This window comes from Eutrema salsugineum, unplaced genomic scaffold (assembly GCF_000478725.1).
Source record: "Eutrema salsugineum unplaced genomic scaffold, Eutsalg1_0 scaffold_2, whole genome shotgun sequence".
Lineage (NCBI taxonomy): Eukaryota > Viridiplantae > Streptophyta > Magnoliopsida > Brassicales > Brassicaceae > Eutrema > Eutrema salsugineum.
In genome coordinates, this window is record NW_006256829.1 from 1,341,049 (window position 1) to 1,363,258 (window position 22,210).

Sequence of the window (22,210 nt, forward strand, 5' to 3'; positions counted from 1 at the left end):
TTGCCATCTCAAAAAGCTTCTCCCTAACCAGAACCAAAAAAAAAATAAAAAAAAAATTGGAAGTTAAAAAATGGGGAAGAGGAAGCTAAAGCTTTCTTCTCTGTTCAGAGGCGGAGCCGGTGGATTACTCGCGGTTCCTCTCTGCTACAATGCCAAAACGCTTTCATTCCGAGTCGGAGACGACATGATCAAGACCGTCAACTCCGTCTTCTTCGACCACAACCACCACAATGTCGACTCATTAGAAGCCGAAACTCCCGAGTCATGGTTCACGAACTCGTCCGAGACGGCGAGTCACTCTACCGAGTCGGATCAGGACCTCGACGCTGAATCGCTGGAGGTTGTGGTGAGAGGAGTGGTTAGATCGGAGCGGTTATTCTTCGATCCGGGAGTCACGAGCTCGATTCTGGAAGAGATTAACGAGAAATCGAAATCTGGCTCTGACTCGAAATCGAAGGCGGCGATATCGGTGGATACGCCGCCGATTGAGGATATCAGCGTTGCGGTGGCGATGGAATCGGAAGATCCGTACGGAGATTTCCGGCGATCGATGGAGGAGATGGTGAGGAGTCACGGTGAGTTGGCTAAGGATTGGCAGAGCTTGGAATCGATGCTTGCATGGTACTTGAGGATGAACGGGAGGAGGAGCCACGGCGTTATAGTCAGCGCCTTCGTCGATCTCCTCTCTGGACTCTCTGATTCCGGCGCCGAGACTACGTCGGCTTCGATTTCGGATTCGGCTCGTTACTCCACCGCCGTTTCGTCTTTGCCGTCGTCACCGGTTTATTCATCATCTCGAGGACAGACGGAGATCGAAGAGGAAGAGAGACGGAGCTGTTAAAAAATAAAAACAAAAAGCTTTTTTTTTTTTATCAGATTAACTTTTTGGATTCTGTAAAAAGTAATTAGTGGTTAGAGGAAACCCATATATTCTCGATTATATATATTTAGAGCCTTCATTAACTTCTTAAGTCTTTAAGTACTGTGGTAACTTTTCTCATAACTTTTTTTTTTCTTTGGTAAAACCCTTTTTCTCATAACTCATAAGGGAAAGTAACAACTTCCACACGTAAATTCATAGCGACCGCACGAAACTCAGCAGAATCATACCAATGAATCCAGTAAAACTGTAAAACAGTTCCCCAAAAAAAAAAATAACAACAGAGAAATGAAACTTGTATATATGCTATTTAAGATATTTAATTTTGACTTTCTTTGTCTTAAAAGGACGTAAAAACTATTTGATTTTTTCATTTTAGATCTCATTCGGCATCTACGATATAGAGTATTTATAATGCAATTGGACCTTAAGCATTTTCTTATATCTTAAGATCTTCACCAAATGTTTGTTATATAAAAGAAAAAAAATCTTCACCAAATAAACACCACAACATGGTAAATGTTCGTTTGTGAGTTAGACGTTTTTTTTTGAAAAATCATTTTACTAGTTAAATCATATTTCGTAGTAATAGTTTATGTCTACTTAATCATTTTTATAGTTTACTTAAATAAATGTAGTTTATATATATCCAACGTATCGTTGTTTATATTCATACCATAATCTTCTTGACTAGCACTATAACAATTTTATATTCTTAGCAAAGTCAATATAAACACATTTTCATGAAACCTATCAAAATTGTAGTATCTATGAAACAAAAAAATATATTTGATAAACGCAGTGAAATAAGATGAGTGTAAATAAAAATTGTGAAAACATCAAATATAGTATTTTGAAAGTCCTATTTAATTCCTTTTGTTTTGTTTTTAATGAGTAATATTGCAAGTTTACTTCAAATTGCTATATTGAAAGTGCGTTGGTTATTTAGCAAAAGAGTATCAATAAAGAAGTTTATTAATTATCAAATTTGACGTATTATCAACATTTGATTTGACACTTAAAAAGTATCATCATGGTATATATGTAAACAAAACAGTTTACTTTATGTTAATCATATGCGAGTCAATATCTTGAAAGTAAGTATGAAATAGAAATGCTCCAAAGTTATGTAGAGATATTCAAAATTTTATGCAGAAATATATAATTTATGATATTTATAAAGGAATTTAAAATTTAGAATATTCAAAGATTATTATAAAAACAAGATACTGTATTTACGATGGTGCATTAAAAGAGAATGTTGGTCTATACTGAGTTAGATTGGAATTGAAATGAAGCAAAAGAGATTTGTAATTTGTAATTTGGATTGAGAAATGAAGGAAGAGTAACATGAGATGAGCGATGGTGGTGTGGTCACACACACACACACCCTGTGAATCCCAACATCATAGACCTACTTCTCTCTTATCTCTTTCCATTTATTGCTCCACATTTATTTCTGGGACCAACCTAGACGACGACGTTTAATGTTTCTTGTTTTGTTTTATTTTCTTTTCATCATTTTATTACAACTATCACAGTATTATTATGTATGTGCTCTACTCCCCAATTGCACCAAAAATTGTTATTATCTTTTGCTTTCTTTTAAGAGATACATATAGTACATAGGGCAGGTCCTCAGAGATATATGGATCCTACACGAATTTTTTTTTTTAAATGGGAATTTTAAACGTACAGAAAACTATATATCAAACATCTGTTAAATAAAAGACAAATTTGTTATTTAAAAAGAAAACATGTAACATCATACAACTAACAACAGTTTATTTCACAGAACATCTTTTTTGTTTCTACTTGCAAAAATCACTATCATTATGTTTATGTTTTTTTTTATAAAGTATAAAATAGGGGCCCAACTTGTTTGATAAACAGACTACAGTCGCAAAATCTATCATCTAAATATACTACGTCAAGAACGAGACAAAAATACATGGACACTTAGATTTGACAGTTGAAGGCCCATTTGGGGAAGGTTCTTCAACCTGGCCCCACACCCACACTGGTTTATTCAGATTTAGCAGAAAACAAACCAAAATCAATATGGTTCAGGTTGGTTCAACGACAGAAACTTCCCATTTCAAATTCGTTACTGCCTTGAATTCAAATTTTAGAGAAGACAACACTAATATGAAAAAAAAAAATCGATTTAGACGCCTTCATTAGCTGAAATATCCGACTATTGGGTACTTGAGGCGCAAGGAACAACGAGAAGTAGAAAAAGTAATCGAGCCAAAACCAACAATACATAAACATATTACACAAATCAAACTAAAACCGAAACCAATCCAGTTTTAAGGAGTTCCTCAAATTCAAGTAGCATTCTGAAGAACCTACTAGAGACTATAATAAAATGTGTCAGTGTGTGTGTGTGTGTGTGTGTTTCCTTTATTCAGTGCGAGTCAGGGTCTTTACCAAAACCCATCATGGCATGAGTCGCTAGCATCAAACCTCTTCGACCCATCTCCATTGCACGCCCGACTAACGGGAAGCCAACCGTGTCTCTGTTGCTCAGAGGTTTCTTGTCCCACCTGATACATTATTCACCAACAAGCAGTTAATACGAAATTAATGATACAAAAATAGAATCTGTGAAATTAGCTGTTTTGAGAAAAAGGATATATAATTATTACCAGTCTTCGTGTCGGACAATCTTCCCGTTCTCAACATAGAGTTTAATGAGAGAGATCATATCTATGTTCTTTCCAAAGATCTTGTAGTGTTGTTTGTTGTCAATTAGTATCTGTTTTTCCATAAATTGTTTCTTGTAATTAAATGATGAAAAGGTTACCAAAAATATCATGTAATAGTAGTAACGAGACTAAAATACGAGGATTCTAAATTTCTAACCTCTTTCTTCCCCGGTGCGATTTCACTTTCCTGAATATGATATTCTACTATCTTCGACTCACTGAACACCTGTGAGGAAAATATATATGATGCGTGATTGAGTCTTTGCTTGGGGATATGTAGTTCCATCATCATAGTATATAGTAAACAGTGAAGTGAGGGAATGAGAAGTGAGATTATATTACCTTAGAAAGTGAATAAAATGCTGATTTGATTTGCTTCACCCTGAAAAGACAAGGGTAGAAATTGAAATTTCAAAAGTGAGGAAATCTCTGTAATTGCAAGCAAGAACATGAAGGTATTAGTAGAGGATGATCACACATACCCTAGAGCATGTGTTAAAGGGTCCTCAAACGAAGCATCTGGTGCATACATGTCAAAATCGTTGGCGTTTGCGCAAGCACCGTACCTAAAACAAATGCCACAACTCGTGTTAAGAATCAGAATCCAATTCAACATACGACTCAAAATGGTTGAGAACTAAAACCAAACTTGTGATCCGCAATTTGTCATTAATGGAACTTGGGATGCAAGGAACACGTAAGAGCAGCAGCTCAGTTTACAACAACTACTATCTTCGGCTAGAAAATTACAATCAAATGGATGAAAGCTTCTGAAACAGCCATGCCTACAAAATTCAAATCCCTGTGGATGGATTCATCTAGGTGATCTACAGTTACGCAAATAACCAAACCTTTTGAATCTAATTCGGTTCAAACAATACCAAATTGAATCAAACAAAAACCAAAACTGAATCTAAACCTAATTTACTTGGAAATTTTCTTAAACTCAAGGATAGATTTCGTTACAGATGAAGCCGAACGTAACTCGAACAGAACAAAGTAAGTGGGCAACCAATAAAGCCAGCATAAGAAGCTGAACGAAATCGAAAATAGGAAGAATTAAAAAAAAAAGATGCATAAGAATCGGGGACAAATCGTTCTCACAAGTTGAGGATATGAGGCATGAATCTATCAGCAAATTGTTTGTGTTTCAATTCACAAGCTCCTTTGCCCTCGCATTCCCACGCCGGATCCGTTGCCGCATCAGTTTCGTCTAATATAAACCGCAAAACAAAGGATCAGTCATCACCAGAACGACACCGATCGAAAGAAGAAGATGAAGAGCCTCGTGTATCCACAAGCATTGGATCGTAAAAAAAGAAAAGGAAAAAGTAAAAGCTGAAGATCCAATGGTTAATTTAAACGAACCTGGACTCTGATTATTGTGTTTCCCCATGGATATTGTTGCGGAGAAATTCCTTGGAAAATGCTGAAAGAGAGGAGAGATGGAGAGATTTGGAATACCAAGTCGAAGCGAGGGAAGGAGAGTGTGTTATTGCCGAGTAGATGAAAAATGATTGTGGTGGATTAGCGACCACGTGGCACACTCGTCTCCATATGTGCTTTGTTTTGACCGTTGATTTTTAACGGAGAAAATGAATTCCCTTTTTTCTTTTTCTTTCTTTCTAGTCCCTTTAAATTGTATGGTTTATTGGAATTTGGGGGGGTATGTTTTGATAGTGAACCGGACCCTAGTTCACATTTTGTTTTTGATAAGCTAAATTTGTTGAACTACATAAACTTTAGGATCAAAAAGGAAAAACTACATAAACTTGTGCGTTTATGGATTCGCTTTGAACGAAGGAAATTTGTGATAAATAAATAAAATAGCTAGGTGTGTGCTTTCTTGTTCGACACTCTTGAATTTTGATATCAACTGTTCGTACACAAATGATTTTTTTTTTTTGTTTTGGACCAAATACACACATGGATTGAAGCTGCAACTTTCTAGATTCCAAGCAAGGATCAGGAACTATTGAATTTCGAATCTTGAAAAAATTAAACGTTAAATATAGTTGAGTTCTTTTCATCACCATTACTTTCATTTCAAGAGAAATATCTTCCTTAGTTTTTTTTTTGTCGACATCTTAATATTTAAGTGTTGAATGGCTATATGTTATTATAGTATATTTATTTTCATGATATTAATTCCCCACCAAAGTAAATACAAATGGAAACACAAAAATCTCAACTTTGCGTAAACGAAACAAGTACTCGATATATTATATAATACTTAAAGTTTGAAGCACAGCTGTTTTTATATAGGTCAAGTCTCAATTTTTAAAAAGGCAAAAAGAAGACCTTGATTAATTTTAAACTCTCTCGTTAACAACTATTCTAAGAATTTGGTCAAATAAAAAACTACGCTTTTTTTTTTGCCAACAAAAAAAAATCTACTCTAAGATACATGCTTTGACACTTTTATTAACAGGATACATAATGGATTTTGTGGATGAAAAGAGTCACTCTACATTTACAATGACGTGTATATCCATTTTATGTCCTTTAACTAAAAAAAAATGGATCATTTTATGTCTATTTTTGGCATGTGAATTGATTTTCTTTTGAATCAGCGAGTTTTCGTAAATATATTATGACTGTTTGATTTGTTTGCTCACGATTTACTAGCCTAAAGAAGCGGACTATAGTACTTAAACATTCGTAATTTCGATATCATATTGATAATAAAATTGCTGAGCCATCAATTTTTTGAATAATTCGTTTGGGAATCAAATAGACTGATGAAAAATAATCCACATCCGCGGTTAAACACAATTGTTACAACTTACATAATGTACCAATCAAATTAAGAGACTATTTGTGTATTGCTTTCAAGTTGAGACGATCTAACTCAGAAAGTGAATGAGATCGAATACAACACCTCGATCTATAAGAAACTTTTTTGTACTTAGGGTCAAAACTAATACCCAAAATGTGTTAAATGGTAAATAAAATTTTGTGTCAATGCAAATCTAAGAACGTCGAATATGATATATCTAACTAAATATTATTGAAAATATTAAGCGAAGAAAGTTTTGTGATATGGTAAGCAAAATTGGTTATTTTTCTATTCCAACACTTTAATGATACAAATTCAACCATATTGATTACGCTGTACATAACATTATATTATTTTTTTTGTCGACAACACATAACATTATACTTTCTCCGTAATACATTTCACACAGATTAAAAAATTAATAAAATATAAAAATATACCCTTAATTAATATACTTTTATAATATTTGATTACAAAGATTATTATTTTTAATAAGGGATAAAACAGGAAAACAAAATAACATTTTTTTTGAAATAAAAAATAAAATCTAAAATGACATTTATTATAAAACGACATTTATTATGAAACGGAATAATTATTATAACAATCTATTTTTTTAAAAAACACTCTGCTTCTTGACTATTTCCTTTACAGCTGTTCCTTGGCGAACGTTCTAGATTGATCAGAATGTATTAAAACCAAAAATTGGGACGTGTTAATGTAAATGCCAAAATCTGTTGAAATATCGTAATCAATGTGAAACTTTTTTCTTTTTTTTGTTTTAAAGTACGGATGGGGTCAGTGACCTGACCTTGACCAAAAAAAAAAAAAAAAGTAAAGGGCCCAAAAGCCGTCCGTACACCTCGTCTCCAGCCAATTGTGTTTTTTGGAATTTGGCCTTCCTCTTCAATTCCCTTCTTGCCTATACACACATTTTATACACACATTTTTTTTTAATACATTATTTATACGCACGTAGCTGTGAGATAAAGCGAAAAGAATAAATTCTCTTTTTTTTTTTTTTGTTCGATATACGATTGGTGTTGCACGCTTTAATATCTTTCTTCGCATACACTCGCCGTTTTGCTCTTTTACTCCGCATTGTTCCCCTGTCACTTTCTTCGCCGGATAAATTTTCCCGGAGGTAAATTAAGAATCTTTTCCATGATTGGAGACTTAAAACTTGGTCTGCTTGATTCCTTATGAGTCTGCTCGATTATTCGATTCAAACTCCGGTGATTTTCAGGGCTTCGTTTACTGTCTCTGTTGTTAAAGTTTCTGGGTTTTATTTCAATGCCGTTTTTCCTTAAGCTCGTAATGACTCCTCTGCTAACTGTTTCATTGATTCGATGTTGTTCGTCTAAATTTTTTTGCTTTTTTGTTCGTTCGTTTGTTTTCTTTGTCGTGTGGGGTTAGTACAAGGATGGCTGTCGGGATCTTTTTTTACCTCACAAACTTTTTTTGACTAAATTAAGATTTTTGTCTGTGATTGAGGTTTCTGTTTGATAGCTGAAACTGGGGTTTAGTGTGTAAGTTGTCTTTGCATAGAGCTCTACTTTCTTTAGGTTGATGATGATGATATATAGCAGCTTGTTTAACTATTTCCTGCTAGTAAAGCTTTTGAATCTTTTGATTTCTTAGGAAAACCTGTGAAGCAAATCTCATAGCTTTAATCATGTCAAGGCCTGGTCAGCTTCCTCCTCGTTGCCCGATTCCAAAGAAGATGTCCCTGAATCCGGTTGCAGATACTTATTACTCTTCTTCTTCACCCATTGAATCATACATTGGCCAGTACAACTCTTCCACTCAAGATTCCACGCTCGATGATCAACCAGCTTGGCTTGATGAGTTGCTGCACGAGAAAACTGATGGGATGCTCACTGGAGGTGGTCCTCTGCGCCGCTCAGCTAGTGACTCGGTTGTGCTTTTGGGAGACATCTCAGCTAACTTCTCTGGTTTTAACCAAAGCGAAGATGAAGAGAGTTTGACTTCTGAAGCTTGTGGGGAGCTGGAGTCAGCCTGTGTATATGGTCCTAACTCGCCAAGAGCGAGGAACAACTCAAGCTTCTCTAACAACCCTATTGCTTCTGCATTCTCGGATTTTGCTTCTCAGAAACCTCCTCAGAACCCAGATGATACTGTGAAAGGGATCAACTCTCCACCTGTGGCAGAAAATGCTTGCGGTTCAATGGGCGTACCAAATGCAAAAAGGTGAGAGAACCTAAATCTTCTTCATTGTACTGTCCTTACCTTAAGAGTGTTCTTTATCACACATATGCGGTTCAATGAACATTAATCTTCTTATGGCATTAGTCTCTTAGCATCAGTACTTAATTGTAGGGCCCTACCTTAAGATTATTCTTTAGCGGCTTCCTAATAAACATCATTCATATGGGTGTATCTAGTTTTTGTCCGTGAGCTCTAATGTGGTACCGCTGCATCTAGCTTAAGATGCAGACATAACGATAAGAATACTTTGGTTTCTGGTTTTTAAGTAAAAAGAAAGATAGGAGCAAGAACTTCCATATCTCTGGTTTACACTGGGAGTTGTTATGACTACTACATTGGCAAATATGTAGATGATATGTGTGTGGGTGTGTATGTGTGTGTCCACTAGAGTGCTCTTAGAATGTCCAATTTCGGAAACTTGAACACTATCTTGTTGTGTCATATGCTTGATTTATCTGTCTTTACTTTGCTAGGAATCCGGGACAGCGCTCGAGAGTTCGTAAGCTCCAGTACATTGCTGAACTTGAAAGGAGGGTATCCATGTTGCAGGTAGAGTTTCTATTCAAGCTTATACTATCTAAAACCCAATCGGCCTGGTCTCAACCGCGTTGGTTGTTTTGTCTATTAGTATGATAAAAATCTGCTACTAACCAATACCAATATCGTTTGCAGACGGTGGAAGCAGATTTATCAGTGAGAGTGGCTTCACTTCTTCAGACACGTGCAACACTTTCCCTGGAGAATAGCCAGTTGAAGCAGCAGATGGCGATACTGAAGCAGGACAAGCTCATTAGGGAAGGTAAATAAAAACATGGCATAAACTAAATATTCAAGGATCGTCTGAGTCAGAGATTGAGATCGATCCCCTGATTCACTTACCAAATATTCTCTGTAGGTGAATACCAGCTACTGAAGAAGGAAGCTCAGATATTGAAATCTGGATTGGGAAACTTAGGAAGCAATAACAACAATAACAGGCTGGTCAGGTCATACTCTGCTGGTTCAAATATAACTCCAAGGACAGCTTCGTCACACTTGGACTGGAAGTTGCTGGATCTGACCAAACTCAATCTCAACTAGAGACAAGAATCCCCCACAAGAAGAATAAGTAGGTTAAAGAATGCTAGAGCTAATAACATTTTCTATGTTTGAGAAAAGGACAAAATCTTTTTTTTGATCTGTATAAATATGATTTAGCAGACTATAAAGTATCCCACTTTCTGGGTGGAAAGTATGGGACTTGGTCTGTTTCTTTTAACTAAATATTGGGATTCTAATGTTGTAATCATAATTGTAGTTGCTCATTGTGGTGGATTTGAATGAGTAGCTTTAAGGAGGGAATATAAGCAACTTCTGGTCTAGTACCGTAAACTATATTACAGTAGTAATAGATTTGTTGTAAAATTTTACATCAATAGGAAGTGGCTGGAGACGACAAATACTTAACGACAATTATTGTGCTGTTGGGAGACATCTCAGCAAACTTTTCTGGTTTCAGTCGATGAAGAAAGTTTGACTTATGAATGTTGTGGAGAGTTGGATTCAGCTTATCGGAAATACTCAAGCTTCTCGAACAATACTAATAATATGGTGAAAGGGATAAAGTTCTTCTTTTTTCTAGCTATCTATTTGATGAATGTGGGATTCTGAGGTTTCCTTGTTAAAAAATCCAATAGAGAGACCAAATCGAGGGTCCAAGGATAATATGCACAAAACATATTACATCAGTGCGGGATTTAAAGGCTTTAGAATAGTAGCTTTCACAAGTGAAGTTGCTTTCAGATGAATTTTTTTTTATGCACACAAACGTGTGAAAACAGAATTTAGCCTCGAAGTGATGCACGTGGTACCGCCGGTAGTCCCCATTCATCCTCAGCCTGTTCATCATAAATCTCTCATCAGCCTTACATAAGAAAAAGTTGTCCAAAATCGATATAACATGTACTAGGAGAGTATATTATATGGTAGTTATCGTGTAAGAAATATCACTCATTTTCTCATGAAACAAAACGTGAAAACAAAGACTAGATCAGCCTCTAATAGATTCCTCTACAGCCAAGATAAGTGTGTGTCACAGGAGGATATATAGAGGTTAATCATCCGATTTCTCAACGTTTGCTTTAAGTACCTCAAAGCTCATAAATAAAAGAGAGAAAAAGGGTTGAGGAAACTCACCTGAGCTCGTCCCTGTTGAGGTCTTGTATCCCGATTTGGTGGTGGAGGCAAGTTCAGTTCCTCATCAAGATCCGGTTCCTTATCGGGTTGGAGATAGGAAGGCACTCCATCTGCTTCAGTCTCGTTTCCCATGTCAGCTTCAAGAGATTCAAGCTCTGAATTCACAAACACATGCCAATAGTTTCAACCGATCCCAAGCAGCATAAAGTCTGAAAAAGTGTCAATGACAGAGAGTACTCAGCAACAACTTACCGCCCATGAGGTCATCTTCGTCAATGTCATCAGGAACATTATAGCTCCTCCCCAGTGTCTCTTGAATTTCAGAACTCACATCCATTAAATCCATCATCTCGTCTTGTAAATTCTGTGCGATAACAGTAAATAAGTCATAATAAGCGGCATCTAGGAAGCCCATACAAGAGAGCCTGCTTGAATAAGAAAGATCAACGTACATCAATATCTTGAATCTTGACGGTTTTCATCATTCCTTTCAACTCCTTGTTGGCAGATTTCAACGCTGTCATCTGCAAATAAGCAAGTCTTTTAGATGACATATATAGTTATTCCGAGTTCTATCTATCTTAGTGCCTACCGCATTCATGTACATCAAACATCATATAGGATTCAGATTCTGGTTGGATATGTATCATTTTGTTAGGAAGATGAGAAAAACTGATTGATACATACAGTTTGTTGAGCATCTTTGAGGCCTTCAGCAGCAAAAGAAACTTGATCAAGGTTGAAAGTCTGATTGTAGAGCATGTCACGTTGTCCTTCATACCTAAAAATGGTAACAGATGGTACTAAGCATATGTCCACCGAAAGATGCACGTACAAGATATGAAGGATGAAATATATGGTCTTACATTTTCTTTTGCTTGAGAACTCTCATAGCTCGAGCTTTGATAGCTTCCTGAGCAGGACCAGGTCTTGTCCTTTTGATCTGTTCTTTGTATTTGCAGAGCTCGGCATCAAGCCTCTTAACCTTATCTTCCACTGATTCTCCTCTTTTATTGATCTGAGAAGATGAAAAAAAAAAAAAACTGGGATTAAAGATCAAGCATAGCTACTTTTGTCCATTCTATGAGAGCTATGAGAGCTAGCTAAATCTCGAAACACATCTCAATCGATTATTTTACGAATTTCGACAATCGCAAACCCAGAAACCGACGGCTCTCGAAAACCCTAAATCTCCACACACATTCCTCAAACGATTTCGAGAAGAAAGTAAAAAAAAAAAAGCGAGAAGTAGAAACCCGATCAGAGGCATCCTGGATGGACGGTGGAGGCTCTTTGTTATTCTTCGCACCAAAAATTCTCTTCATCGTCTCCTACTTCGACTCCTTGAAACAACTAGTTTCTGCGACAATTCAGATGATACAGACACAAGACTTCTTCTCCTAGACAAACAAAAAGAAGAGCTCGAAAATTTGGAGAAACTTCGCCGGAAGAATTCCGTATTTATCGATTTGCTAACAAGTTATATTGCTTTAATTTTTTTTTTTTTTTGGTCTTTTTTTCTCACCTTTTTCTCGGCTTTCCTGGTTTGATTAATAAAAAAACATGAAAATTACAACAAATAAGTACTCCAGTTACGGGTTAACATTTTAAAATTTCCACAAATAAGTACGTACTTAAAATTAAACACCAATCCATTGAGATCCAATAGCATTTTATCAATTAGTTAATGTTTTTATTGAATAATATTATAACATCTCTGGTAAATTTCCTCAATACATTATTGTAGGAGAGGAAGAAAAAGTCTTTCTCTTTGACTTTCCAAAGAAGACATTATGAACACCAACATAAGGCAAAAAAAAATTATTAAGTTAAAACACCAAAAATTCACACTAAAGGAGACTTTTTTACTCTATACACTTGTCTCAAACTTCAACGCCCAAAAGCTCAGCCATTTCGCAACCAAACCCACCACCACTGCTGAATACGACATTTTCAGACACAATTGCTTCTCTTGCAGAGGATTCTAGCAGCAGATTGAGTTTGGGTTGATCAAGGTGTCTGGTGTAGTGAAGCTCGATTTGAAGACGGTGGTGCAAAGACGATACCAATCCTTTCTTCATATCAGCTTTCACTTGCTGTATTGGAATCGCAGCGAGGAAGCTCTTTATATACTCTCTACACGACTCTTTACCTCTACACACTACTACTTCTTCGTTTTCTTCTTCTTTTTCATCTGATTCTGTTGATCCATCGGACTTGTTCTTACCACCTGGTTTCTGGTTCCCTTGGTCAGTGTTAACCGGTGCCAATCTCTGGATCTCTGCATCTTTGTCGAATTTCAAGACATAAGCTTGGTTGCAACCCTCATAGAGCCTCTCTCCAAGCGTGTCTATGATGTAATAAGCATCGTGGTCCACAAGAAGGACGAAGAAATGATCATTCCAGCTCACAATGTAGATCACGGGTTCGCTTGTAGACTCTTCTGGTTCTTGTTCCATGATCTCTTCCCATATACTATCAAAGGACATTACATCTTTGAGAAAGTCTAGACTCGTGTCTTCTTCTTCCTCTGATTTTTCTGGATGGAAAAAACCGATGAATGATTTCTCGGGGATTACACAGATGGGTCTGATCTTCGCCTGGAGAACCGTCTCGAGATCGAAATGTTTGTCTGGAAACCGTTCCCGGTATTCCTCCTTCTCGCACAGGTTTCTCCACTCGGATGATCCTTCTCTGATAAGACTGTCAAACTCTGACCTTGTTGGGATTATGTCCCTGTTGGAGCCTAACCAATGTGCCATCACTGCAACTAAGGCTGTGCAGGCGCTTTCTCCAGCAGCTCTCTCGCTCCTTTGATCGATTGATGCGAGAAATACTCGAGCCGTGAGTTTCATCAGCCCATCACGGCTTGTGATATCTCTGGTTTCCCAGCTACCAACAACAAAGTCATCATCTCCAAACTCGGATAATGGCTTCATGGTTGAATCATCAGACCTATACCACTGCAAAATAATAATTCAAGAGTTAAAGAAACAATGTCTGACTATATATGAAAACCGAGAACTACAAACGAATGAAGTCAATGTATTATACATCAGAGATAGACTCATCAGATGAACTTAGTTGTCTACGGTCAAAATCGATATCATCACCGCCTTCTTCAAGACAATCCTTTTTAAGAAGTGGTTCGCCTTTCTGTTTAGGAGATTTAAAACTGAGTTTTCTCTTCTTCCAAGATAACATTCTCTTCTTAGACATTTGTCCATTCGCCTGTACTACGCTTACTGCCTCATTCGAAACCTCATCACTGCAATGCTCGGTCTCTGCTAATGGCCTGCGATTGCTGTAATATATCAAATCCTCATCTTCGGGGTTTGTATCAGCATGGAACGAGCCTCTAGCCCAATTTGCATATCGAAGAGTTTCGTAATTAACCGGATCAGCCACACCGCTTGCATTCTCTTTGTTCTCTTCTGAGTCTTCCCCAGCATTACCTTCATCCAGAGAATCTGTATCAGAAGGATAAGTAGACTCAGAATCAAGATTTCTCTCAGGGCTTTTGCTTTCACTTCCGCTGCTTCCATCTTTTTTACTAGTCTCATTTTCCGATGCGTGGGGGTTTGACATGCAATGGTTGAATGTTTTCATCTTTCTCAGGCCTACTTTTACGACAGACTCGGCTTTCTCGGCCTCTGCGGAAAGAGGAGACCACAGAACAGGAAGAGCGGATCTCTGTCTTTCAGGCAATGATTCTTTAGGGGAAAACTGAAGAGATATCTGTAACATAAGTTGAAACTTGCGATTAGAGAAATGAAACGACAGTAACACTTCAAATAACCATCTAGTGAGGAAATCATGGACGCACATGAAGACACGGACTCCGCGCAGATGATGAGCCACAGATCTTTAGAGGCACTTTGACTTGAACATCATCTTCTTTCATCAATGAAAAGAATTCTGCAATGTTCAGCGATGCCTTTCCAAAGCTACGAACTTTCTCCTTCGATCCTTGATTCAGTCCCTACATAAACCAGCGAATGTATAAACAGACTCACTCAAAATGTAGATTTTTAATTTACTTTACAGGACAAATACACAAGGTAACTTGTTGTGACAAACATCTCAAGACACAACACATATCAAATCTTCATGTCAGTTCGGTTCTAACCAAAAAAAAATGCCCGATCAAGACCTTGGACCAAAGTTCTATATTCCATTATAAAATCTCCAAATGAATCAAAATCCCAATTTTACATGATTCCTTTGAATTGGGGCTAAATTACAGAGTACCTACATATGTATAGGCAAAGGTAGAATCTTTATAAAGATGGATCAGATGATTGATCATTCATCAGAGCAAAACCAGACACAAAAGTCGATAATCACAGTCAACAATTTCAGAGAGAGAGAGAGAGAGAGAGAGATAGACTGACATTGAAGACGGTGAAAGAAACGAGCCATGGAAGAAACTCTCCTTCTTTGTAAACAGAGAATTCGCAAACCCTCTTAAACTCTTCGTTCCACTCGACGACGCCGTCGCCGCGAAATCCGCCTTCTTCGGTGAAATTCCGTACGACGGAGCGTCTGAGTGTAACCGTTTTGGGTCCATTCCATTTGATCTCAACGACAGGTCTCTTCCTCGTTGGACCTCGCTGATTCTGATCACCGACTGTACTATTATCGCAATCAATATCGCAATTTAACCCCTCGATTTTGTGGACGACGACGACCACGTCGAATTTGACGGCGAAAAGCGGAGGCCACGGCGGCCACCGCATGATCTGCTTCATTCTCACCACCATAGAGTGGCTTAAACCTAAGATCGAAGATAAAGAAAGGTTGAGATAAGGTTTGATTTAGATATCGAGAGATTTTCGGGGGAGAGAATCGGATTTCAAGATATGGGCATGGCGGATTTGGTGGACGCGGTGTGATTCAGACGCAAATATTTGAAATTTGTAGAAAGAGAGAGAGAGAGAGGAATATGACTCATACAGAGAAGGATTCTGCGTTTGGTTCTTTAGCGTTTCGAGTCAACTCTTATAGAGAGAGGGACGGCAATATAAAACGATCATAAATAATTATTTAATACATTTTTGCAATTAATTAATACATTAAAAAGGATGGTAAAAGTTTGACAAAAAAACTATTAAATTATTTATTTAACAAAACTATCGTTAAGAATTTTTAGAGCAGGTGAAACAGAGGATATAGCTTACGTCTGTTGTATCCACGTTGGAGATGCAAAAAGTCTTCTTGGTTTATTAGTTTTTTAATAATCTTATATCAAACCAGATAATAGTTGCACAAAAAAAATCAAACCAGATAATCATAATCATCGGTGACATCAAAATGTATGTTGGGACCCAATATATGTTTTACATAGAGAGGAGTATTACAATTGTAAGGAACAAAATTTAAATAAAGCTGGACTTCTTTTTTTCTTTGGTAAAATTGGACTTGTATGGCTGAATCTATCTTCTTCTTTTTTTTTCTGTCATAATCCAGGAATTTCAAACTCATATCCATATTTTATGGGACAAGTGGAAAATTCATGTATTAGTTACCAACAATACTTGTTATATGAATTAATATTTTCAGTTGCCGAAAAAAAAGAATGAATATTTTCTGGTTTTGATATTATCCGTTGTGCTTTTTTTACAATTTTTAGTATACCATTCATATATATTACCAAATTTAAATACAGCTCATGACACAGTAATAACACTAATACAAACTACAGTATTAGACTTTATACATAATCCCGGGTCACCTATTTCTAGTTATTTAGAGCTACCAAAATTGGCTCTATGAGCAAATATATATATATATTTTTTGTTAATTGTCAATAACTTTTTTAATTTATCAGCATATATTATTCTTCTTTAAATTGCAGCCAATCGTGCATATCTACATTAGACTCTAGAGGCTCTTTAAATCTTGATCACAACTCACAAGTATGACTTTAATATGCATCTCGCACCATTTGTTTAGACAAATAATGTCGACCCATCTTATCTGTCATATGAAATGGTTCTGTTCCAATCATGTTTTTCGTGCTTTTTTTATAAGTAATTACCACTTGTTGGTTAACAATTTTATTCAACTTTTTGGTCACGGCAATTTCATTTGTATACTAGAAAAGAGAAACTTAAGTTTGTTTTTGCAAAATTTGGTTTTGTCTGTCATAAATACGAGTGCTGCGTGACCTTGGAAAGACAGACGCCAAAAAAGAAAAATGTCAGAGGCATATGTGTGTGTTCATGCGGCCTCTTGTTTGTTCATTCTGGATATGATGTTATACCGTCTTGTTCATATAGATAGGAGATATCATGAGTATGGTTCATGATCGTGTTTGTGAAAATCATTCAAATAAGTCATTGGTGCGCAAAAATTATTGGAACAATGTAGTTTTCGTATGGTAGAAGTTTAGATTTTTGTAGACCATATAGTTAAATTAATCTAATATGAAGCATCCATGCATAAATATAAGTATTCGGTTAATTAAACCTGATGTTTTTTGATCTGCATTTGCGGATGAATGTATTTATTCTTTTTTTTTTTCATGGATTCGTTTATAGACATAACCGCGGAAAGTATAAAAGAATCGAACTTAATAAACTAGTTGGTTGATTATTTTACGTACAATTTTTTTACTTTGCTAAGTTTATACATATTGAATGTATAGTTATATAAACAATGGGAAAATAAATCATACATCAAATGTTTAATTTGCTAAGTTTCTCCAATCCATGTGAAAGATAAGATTTTTTGGTTTTTTTAATGTTTATGAAGGATGATACTTTTAGGTGTTTAAAATGTAAGAAAATTAGGTATGTCCTAATTCATAAGGTCCTAACTTGCCAACTCGTAACCTTATGTCATTAACTTAAAGTTAATAGTTCCTACACTAACTCATGCTCTCATGATCGTTTTTCTTTTTTACTTCTTTTGTAATGGAACATAAAAGTACAATTCAAAGCCTCAATCCAATGTGAAATATACAACTCGTCAACCCACTGTGATGGGTATTTCTTATACGTTTTGAGATTTAACTAATGAACATGTACATTCAACGAATCTGAAGTTTTTTGGATTCAATATATATATATATATATTTTGAGTTTGCATGTTTATATATATATGTGTTCACCTTTTTTTTTTTTGGTAAAATAGCATCTTAAAGTTTTTATCAAAGGCCTTGTTTATAAACATAAAATATACTAAATCAATCAAAATCACTTTACACTATATTACAATTTTGTTTTTTTTGGTCTTCATTTCTACAAAACAATAACATAATACTTTAAAGAAGAACCAACTCACAGTTAGACCCATACACCCATGCACAAATAAAACCGTATGATCACAGTTAATGATGATCACGTTTTGTGGACTGAAATTGACAAAACTAAAGGGATAGAGACCCAGCTTTGAAATTCACAATTAATCAGTTTATTTAAATAGAAAATTGGAAACTCAATTTAATACTTTTATAAACCAAAAAGTCGTACCCTAAAACTGAACACTTTTTGTTTTATGTCAACAACATACGCACGCTTTAAATTATTTACTATTGGAGAAATAAGTTGATTTGTGACTTACAAGACCCACTTCTATATTTTTTTTCCTTTACTTTAAAGAAGCAAGTTTTTTTTTTGTCAACAAAGAAGCAAGTAAAATAAAAAATTAAATTAAAGAACATGATAAAAGCTAATATATATATATATATATACATATTTAAGTTAGACGCAAATTAAATTCATGTTTCCTGCTGTTATATGTTTTTATCTTTATGTTCGTTTTTAAAATTCGAATTATAACGTATATCCTACAGAAAAAATAGTTTTTTAATTATATGGATGATGTGATGCTTCTGTTATTTTACATAGAAACAAAGATGAGGATATACAATATTAAAATGATTAATATGGTCTAATTAAGAATAGTTTTGGTAATTAATATCATGCTTTACACTTATTAAATAGAATGTTTAATCTAAATTACTTTTAATGAGATAATAATTTTTTTTATTAATTTCCAATGACATTGTTGATAATATTCAACAGACGAAAATTATTATTTATAATGATTCTTAATTAATAGTATAGATATTACAATTCACTAGTTATTTTTTTTCCCTTTCTTATTTATATTATAGTGGTATATATGCTAATAATTCTGAAAAATCTACCAAAACAAGTCCAAGACAAATCTCATCCAAAAGATTGAGAATACAAAAGAGGGCAAAAGAAAATCTTGGGTGTGCATTTGTCTTCAACCCAATCAATCATATATTATCAGAAACTCTTGTCTTTGACTTTAGTTTTTGTAGTTTAGACTAGAGTTTAAGATTAATGCTAAAGCTTTTCTCTAGTCCCATCTTCACGGGACCTCCTGTGATGCTCCCTTTCTGCATCATCGCCACAAACTCATTGTAGTCTATTTGCCCATCCTGCAAACAACAACTCAGATTCAAACCAAAATACTCAACCAGAGATTCAGGAGTTAATGAAAAGTTCTAATAGGAAAGACACTAGAGGTTCCAGTATCTAATCCAAAGCTAACTGCAACATTGGTTAACTTCACCGTGTCTCAGGAAAGATAGTTTCTATTATTTCCATAGGTTTACAAAATCATACTCAATCCGCCGAGTTTTCAGAGAGAATCCATATTGTTCAGATAGTATATTATCCTCTAAGCTGTTCATTGTAGAGAAAATGTAGGCAAGATGTATTTCTTCAACTCATATGGAAATTATGATTGGTGATAAAAAAGGTGTAAAGGAGCTTACATTGTCTTGATCAACATCACGCATCATTTCTTCTATGCGGACATCCTCAACTCCAAACTCCTCACAAGCTTGTTGGAGCTCGTCCGGGGTGATATAACCGCTCCCATCTTTGTCAAAGTATGTAAAAGCTGCAAACAAATGGTCCTCTCTCTCTATTTTGTTTAGATGCAATGTTGCGGCTATGAACTCTTTGTAGTCTATTGTTCCACTGTTGTCCACATCAGCCTGAATTACATACGCATGACACACATACCATATAAATTAGAAATCCAAGCAAAAGTCCAAGCAAAAACGCAAAACTACATATCCAGAACCAGCTGAATAATTTTGGAAATATCAGAACCCCAGTTCATAATCATAGTTAAGAGATTTGTATTGAATAACAAACTAGCAAAGGGGTCACAGTTTACAGCTTGCATCAAGTCGAGAATTTCTGACTCTTTGAGATTTGCCCCTACTCGTTTTAGTCCTACTTTCAGTTCTTCGAAAGTTATCTGACCGCTTTTGTCGGCGTCTATCATATTAAACATTTCTTTTAAGCCGGCGATTTCTTCTTCAGATAAGCTCTCAGCAATGACCTACAAGACGGCATAAAGAGATAAACTTATTCTGCATTGTCTCTCTGATTCCACAAAGCAAGAAGAAGAGGAGGCAACTTGTAAATATTTTATGTTTATGAGAATCTTGTTCTACAAAGCTTTTAGATTTTACTCGGCGTTGAAAATTCGCTTACTCTAAGAGCCATTTTCTTGAACTTGTTCATTGCTGAAAATTGCTTCATACGGCTCAGAACAGCAGAATCCAGAGGTTTGTCTGGAGCCACGCCGTCGACTTGTACCCATGGATGACCTGTTCAGTGTTCAGACAAAACTTCATGAGAAATAGAACCATGGCACAAATGCACTCTACATGACAGTATACCTGGAAACTTCATTACTAAATGGCTGTGAGACAACACACGTTATTCATGTAGGACCAGTGAAATCTATGCTCTATGGAATTAGCAGAAAATGAATCACAACGCTTTAGCTGAAAGAGAGAGGTTTCAGATCAAAATAACTTACATAATACTTGGTGTGCAGTTAGTCTTCTCTTGGGATCCCGAACAAGCATTTTCCTCACTAGGTCTTTTGCACTTTCAGATATGCTCGGCCAGGGATCGGATGTAAAGTCAAGATCACCGTGGAGTACCTGTTCGAAAATACCTTGTTCGGATTCTGAATGTCCAAAGAAACAAAAAAAAGTTAACAAAGTGTTTTTTCGTCAGAAACCTGATTAGGACAAGTGACAGATATGTTATTTTTTTATTATACATTTCCTTACCAGCCCAGAATGGAGGAACTCCACTTAACAAAATGTACACAATCACTCCAGCACTCCAGACATCAGCTTCAGGGCCATAACGCTTTCGAAGAACTTCTGGAGCTACATAATATGGGCTACCAACAACATCTGTAAAAATATCGTCTGCAAAGAGGAAGGAACGGATTTTCCAAAATCACCGACTGATTTTTTCTATTGAGAATCATAGGATTTTCAAGTCAAAGACCAAATCTTGAAACTGAACGATCGAAGATAGAGTAACAAAGAATATGCAAACCTGGCTTAAAGAACATAGAGAGTCCAAAATCAATCGTCTTCAAGAGGGAATCTTCGTCTTTACTGACAAATAGAAAATTCTCAGGCTTGAGGTCTCGATGCATAACACCAAGAGAATGGCAAGCTTCTACCACCCCAACTATGGTTCTAGTGAGCTCAGCCGCTTTCCTCTCTGTATAGTGACCGCGTTGAATTATCCTGTCAAAAAGCTCGCCACCTGCACAACACTCCATTACAAGGTGCACTGCCACAACATCCTCATAAGCTCCTTTAATGGATATAACATTTGGGTGACCAGCCAAGTGATGCATTATCTGAATTTCCCTTCTCACATCTTCCACGTCCTCATCGGTCAACAGCTTCCTCTTAGCAATCGACTTGCAGGCAAACTCCTTCCCTGTAGTCTTTTCGATACATAAATAAGTCGTTCCAAATTGCCCTTGTCCGAGTTTCCTCCCCAAGGAATAGAATTCCTTAAAGTTTTCAGTTTTCCTCTGCAACACTGACTCAGTCCTAAGACCTGCACTGGACACTCTCTTCATGTGTTTAGGCTTCTTAGGCTTAGCTGGAGTATCACCTTTTGTCTCCGGCTTAGTCTCTGACTTGGCCTCTGACTTGGTCTCCGGCTTGGACTCTGGTTTTGTATCCTCTTGCGTTTCCAGCTTGCTTTCAGGCTGAATCTGTATGTCAGATTTCGCCTTGGTCTCGACGTCAGCCCCTGGCTTGGGCATTGTGAGCTGTTCAGGAGGTTTATTCATGACCTGATTAGATAATGGAGACCGAAGCTCTCCTGAAACAGCTTCACTTGCAGTATCTCCATTTCTTTGGGAAACCGAATCATCTGCATCCCTTGGCCGCCACATTGCAGCCGAAACAGATTGCAAGAACCCATTTCTGCTTGGTCCAACACAAGTATTACCCATCTAATACCCTTAAACTTGTCCTAACCTCTTTCTCCAGAAATAGCATCAAGATCTGATCACAATACGCTCAAAACAATCTAATCTCATTTATAGTGTGATGAAAGTCAAATCCTTCCAAACTCTAAAGACTTTTTTTACTTCTCAAACACCAACAGACAT

General features: G+C 36.2%; 6 protein-coding genes across 6 annotated transcripts; 2 read left to right on the forward strand and 4 right to left on the reverse strand.

Annotated features, from left to right (window-relative positions):
• On the forward strand, positions 1 to 949 carry LOC18018623 (transcription repressor OFP13). Its single transcript, XM_006398871.2, has one exon. The coding sequence runs from the start codon at positions 71 to 73 to the stop codon at positions 839 to 841; it is 771 nt and encodes a 256-aa protein (XP_006398934.1). The 5' UTR covers positions 1 to 70; the 3' UTR covers positions 842 to 949.
• Positions 950 to 3,044: 2,095 nt separating this feature from the next.
• On the reverse strand, positions 3,045 to 5,065 carry LOC18018624. Its single transcript, XM_006398872.2, has 7 exons — positions 4,960 to 5,065; positions 4,696 to 4,804; positions 4,074 to 4,157; positions 3,934 to 3,973; positions 3,749 to 3,817; positions 3,532 to 3,641; positions 3,045 to 3,429 (listed from the first exon to the last, which is right to left on the reverse strand). The coding sequence occupies exons 1-7, from the start codon at positions 4,985 to 4,987 to the stop codon at positions 3,291 to 3,293; spliced, it is 579 nt and encodes a 192-aa protein (XP_006398935.1). The 5' UTR covers positions 4,988 to 5,065; the 3' UTR covers positions 3,045 to 3,290.
• Positions 5,066 to 7,407: 2,342 nt separating this feature from the next.
• On the forward strand, positions 7,408 to 9,957 carry LOC18018625 (basic leucine zipper 6). The gene is made up of 5 exons (XM_024156465.1): positions 7,408 to 7,514; positions 8,012 to 8,581; positions 9,073 to 9,148; positions 9,272 to 9,398; positions 9,495 to 9,957. The coding sequence occupies exons 2-5, from the start codon at positions 8,046 to 8,048 to the stop codon at positions 9,677 to 9,679; spliced, it is 924 nt and encodes a 307-aa protein (XP_024012233.1). The 5' UTR covers positions 7,408 to 7,514; positions 8,012 to 8,045; the 3' UTR covers positions 9,680 to 9,957.
• A 328-nt stretch (positions 9,958 to 10,285) lies between these two features.
• LOC18018626 (vacuolar protein sorting-associated protein 60.2) lies at positions 10,286 to 12,279 on the reverse strand. Its single transcript, XM_006398874.2, has 7 exons — positions 12,031 to 12,279; positions 11,641 to 11,792; positions 11,462 to 11,555; positions 11,227 to 11,298; positions 11,027 to 11,138; positions 10,775 to 10,929; positions 10,286 to 10,476 (listed from the first exon to the last, which is right to left on the reverse strand). The coding sequence occupies exons 1-7, from the start codon at positions 12,097 to 12,099 to the stop codon at positions 10,423 to 10,425; spliced, it is 708 nt and encodes a 235-aa protein (XP_006398937.1). The 5' UTR covers positions 12,100 to 12,279; the 3' UTR covers positions 10,286 to 10,422.
• A 178-nt stretch (positions 12,280 to 12,457) lies between these two features.
• LOC18018627 lies at positions 12,458 to 15,746 on the reverse strand. Its single transcript, XM_006398875.2, has 4 exons — positions 15,169 to 15,746; positions 14,601 to 14,756; positions 13,829 to 14,512; positions 12,458 to 13,737 (listed from the first exon to the last, which is right to left on the reverse strand). The coding sequence occupies exons 1-4, from the start codon at positions 15,535 to 15,537 to the stop codon at positions 12,658 to 12,660; spliced, it is 2,289 nt and encodes a 762-aa protein (XP_006398938.1). The 5' UTR covers positions 15,538 to 15,746; the 3' UTR covers positions 12,458 to 12,657.
• Positions 15,747 to 18,905: 3,159 nt separating this feature from the next.
• LOC18018628 (calcium-dependent protein kinase 1) lies at positions 18,906 to 22,051 on the reverse strand. Its single transcript, XM_006398877.2, has 7 exons — positions 21,130 to 22,051; positions 20,853 to 20,996; positions 20,594 to 20,746; positions 20,263 to 20,378; positions 19,940 to 20,107; positions 19,530 to 19,754; positions 18,906 to 19,190 (listed from the first exon to the last, which is right to left on the reverse strand). The coding sequence occupies exons 1-7, from the start codon at positions 22,049 to 22,051 to the stop codon at positions 19,077 to 19,079; spliced, it is 1,842 nt and encodes a 613-aa protein (XP_006398940.1). The 3' UTR covers positions 18,906 to 19,076.
• Between the last annotated feature and the right edge of the window lie 159 nt (positions 22,052 to 22,210).